This window comes from Pinus tabuliformis, chromosome Q (assembly GCF_031772625.1).
Source record: "Pinus tabuliformis cultivar Carrire ecotype Pingquan chromosome Q, CPIR1, whole genome shotgun sequence".
NCBI classification, from domain to species: domain Eukaryota; kingdom Viridiplantae; phylum Streptophyta; class Pinopsida; order Pinales; family Pinaceae; genus Pinus; species Pinus tabuliformis.
In genome coordinates, this window is record NC_142296.1 from 133,311,528 (window position 1) to 133,314,735 (window position 3,208).

Genomic DNA, 3,208 nt, shown 5'->3' on the forward strand with positions numbered 1-3,208 from the left:
AAATAAAAATATATACATTTCCATAATTTTTTAATAGAAACTCCATGAAATCTTCTTTTAAATATACTTTACCACAAAGTCTTTCTTCAACCTTAGCGAGATATACTACGAATTTGAGTGACTCGAATGAGTTACTCCTCCATGAATGGTCAGGTTAATCCACCTCCATGGGCCTCTTTTTAGTAGTTGGGGTTTTGTCTCTACTTTTGTACTCAATTATGTGATTTTCTTCTCCATGAAATCCCCACTTCATCATCGCTCCAACACGTGTGATGAAACCATTGTTCACTACTCTTCTATTGCCATAGGTTTGTGGGATCCTTATCATAATAACACTGTTTATAACTTGCCCCACTTCAACATGAATCCAACAAATGTGATGTGAGCATTGGTCACTACTCATCTATTGCCACAAGTTTGTGGGCTCCTTGTCATGATAACCCACATTCCTGAATTTCACCAACCCTTGTGGCTTTTGAGGATCTGAATCTCTCTTTCACAATGGGTAGGATATAATGAACCTGACATGTCTCATAACTTCTTCTTCACATTATTAACTAATTTTTTTTTTTCAATTCTCTATTTATATCCTTAGCAAGGCTAGGCTATGACTCCTTTAATTGTATTTTTTCATAATTGTTCCCCTTCACCTTGGCTCCTCAAAATAATGAAGAAGGTTGGTTTCCATGATTCTTATGCCACTTGTTGATATTTGCAAGGCTCCAAAATAATTTAAACAAATAAAAAACAATAAAAAGATTGAGAATAACAAACAACACAAATTTAATGTGATAAAAACATCCATGAATAAAGTAAAGCATTTTATTATCTAAAATAAAAAATTAGAATACAAACTTACAAGCCACTTCACCCTAACTACTTCACCCATCTCATGAACTACTTCAAAAAAAATAACTATTTTCATAATGTTATATTCATTACACTAACTATCACCTATTTAGTAAATCAATACCATTAACCTTAACGATCAAAAAAATTATTTAAATAATTATGATATTTACATTTTCTTTTATTTAATAATTTTTTATTTTTTTACCTATAAAATAATTTATTTTTTTTGTTAACCTATAATATGACAAAATGTGTGGTATTGCTACATTGAATATTAAACCTACAAAATAATATCACATGAAAATATGGTGTATTGATAAAAAAAACATAAGTTATCGAAAATAATCATTAGTGCTATCTTTCACCTATCACTCAAGCTGCAAGGACAAAATCCAATGATAGACAATATTATAATTGTCTTTTCCTTATTATTATTAAAGGAATATAATTTTATAACTATTCACCTGATGCCAGAAAACACTTGCTTTTTCATTTATTTTTCTCTCATAATAATATAGTTCCAAAGTCGTCACTTTGCACATTGATGCTCCGTGCTTTCACATGCACACGCAGAATTGAGTACTCTTCAACTAAACACGTGTAAGATGCTCAACTACTGCGGCAAATATTTAATTTCTACTTTAAGGGCAACTTCTCGTCTTTGGCCCACACACTCCCAATCTTGTTAAGTTCCATTGTATACGAGGAAAATATAAGGAGGACCCTTTTTTCTTTAAACCTTCATGCAATGTATATCTTAATCAGCAATTAAAAAAATAAAAAAGATTTCTGGGACGATGGGCCAATATGTGGTACCAGCATGGGTTATGTAACACTTGGCAACTGAATGTAAATGAAGCTCTTGATGTGGCACGATAAAGGAAGAAGCAATGATCACTACAGGTGGTAATATAGCTCTGACGAAAGGTATCGTCTACGCAAGTGGGGCATGCTTTCCCCACGTCCAAACCCCTGGTTTACGCTTATAACTTCATGCCTTTCTAACTGAATTCATGAATTCCTGATCCTCCCATGTCATCGATGCTGTATGTTGCCTCCCTTGGTTAGTGTTGCATGTCATCGATGCTGTATGTTGCCTCCCTCGGTTAGTGTAGCGGTGCAGCGTTCTCCTGTTTTTGTTGCATCAGAAGCTCTAACAGACATAGATTGAGGTTGGGGATTCGCTGGCTTGCGCCTCCTGGGCTTCATCTCTACATTCTTCTTCTGCACATTGAAGTCTGAGCTCATGCTGGATTTTATGAATTCCGACACTTTTCACGGAAGTTTGTTTACATTCCAGCCTTATACACTGAGACTTGCTGTCTACATACATCATATAAGCATTGGAGAGGCCAATTAGGTCAAGATATTAGAGTTTGAAACCCTAAGGTTTTTGTATTGGGTTTTCTTGAGCATTCGAAGTGGCGGATTTTCTTAAAGTTTTTTCAGTGATGGGATTCCCTACATGCTACTGTGGTCTCGCTATCCCGATACTGTTGTTTCACTTAGAATCGCAGTATCTTATGTAAATATTGTGATCAGTTGGGCTTTTCATTTTGTTAGGGCAGCCGACTCCGGAGAAGCCTACATCTCTTCCTGGCAACACTTCCCTGACATAAACTCCTCTTCTGTTCCTTCGGTGTCTGCTGACATGATTAGAGACAACCTGCCCCTCGTTACGTTCGGGATGTTTGCAGAAAGATTCTGTCAGTCGATGGGGGATGCTCCCGTGTGTACCGTCTGTTTGAGTTCATTTGAGGAAGACGACGAGGTGAGAGAATTGCGTAATTGCCATCATATATTTCACAGGAATTGTCTCGATAAGTGGGTTGATCACCGTCAGACGACCTGCCCAGTCTGCAGATCTTCTCTTATGCCCAAGGCAATACCAGTAACAGCGCTGAATGATTCGTGGGTTCTCGATTGGATCATTTATATCTTTGCTGAAGATTTATCTATTTCCTCGTAGCAGAGATATTACAATAAAATTATTGACAGAATTTCGAAGGTAAATACGATTTGGGTCGTTGTATTTGTAGAGGGGGATAAAATCTAATCAGTGATGGATTATTATGGTCGCCGGGGCGGTCTTGTTCCTTTACCCAATTAGAGTGGCGAAAACATCTTCCCCGTCTCATGGAACAGGATATTTTAGGTTGCATCGCTCTCTAACTTTAAATTTAAATTACTGTAATTTTACGAAACACATAAATATCCACAATTATATATATATATATATATGATTTTAAGATTGGATTTTGTATTTTAAGGTCCATGTGATGTATAGATTTTGTAAATAACGTTGGTGATGCATCATTCTATATAAGAAAATTAACGAATGCAGTTTGTTTTTTAG

The 3,208-nt window shown here is 35.9% G+C and overlaps 1 protein-coding gene across 1 annotated transcript; it reads left to right on the forward strand.

Annotated features, from left to right (window-relative positions):
- The first annotated feature begins 2,317 nt into the window (after positions 1-2,317).
- LOC149218618 (brassinosteroid-responsive RING protein 1-like) lies at positions 2,318-2,821 on the forward strand. The gene has a single exon (XM_089386598.1). The coding sequence runs from the start codon at positions 2,318-2,320 to the stop codon at positions 2,819-2,821; it is 504 nt and encodes a 167-aa protein (XP_089242724.1).
- Positions 2,822-3,208: the final 387 nt, after the last annotated feature.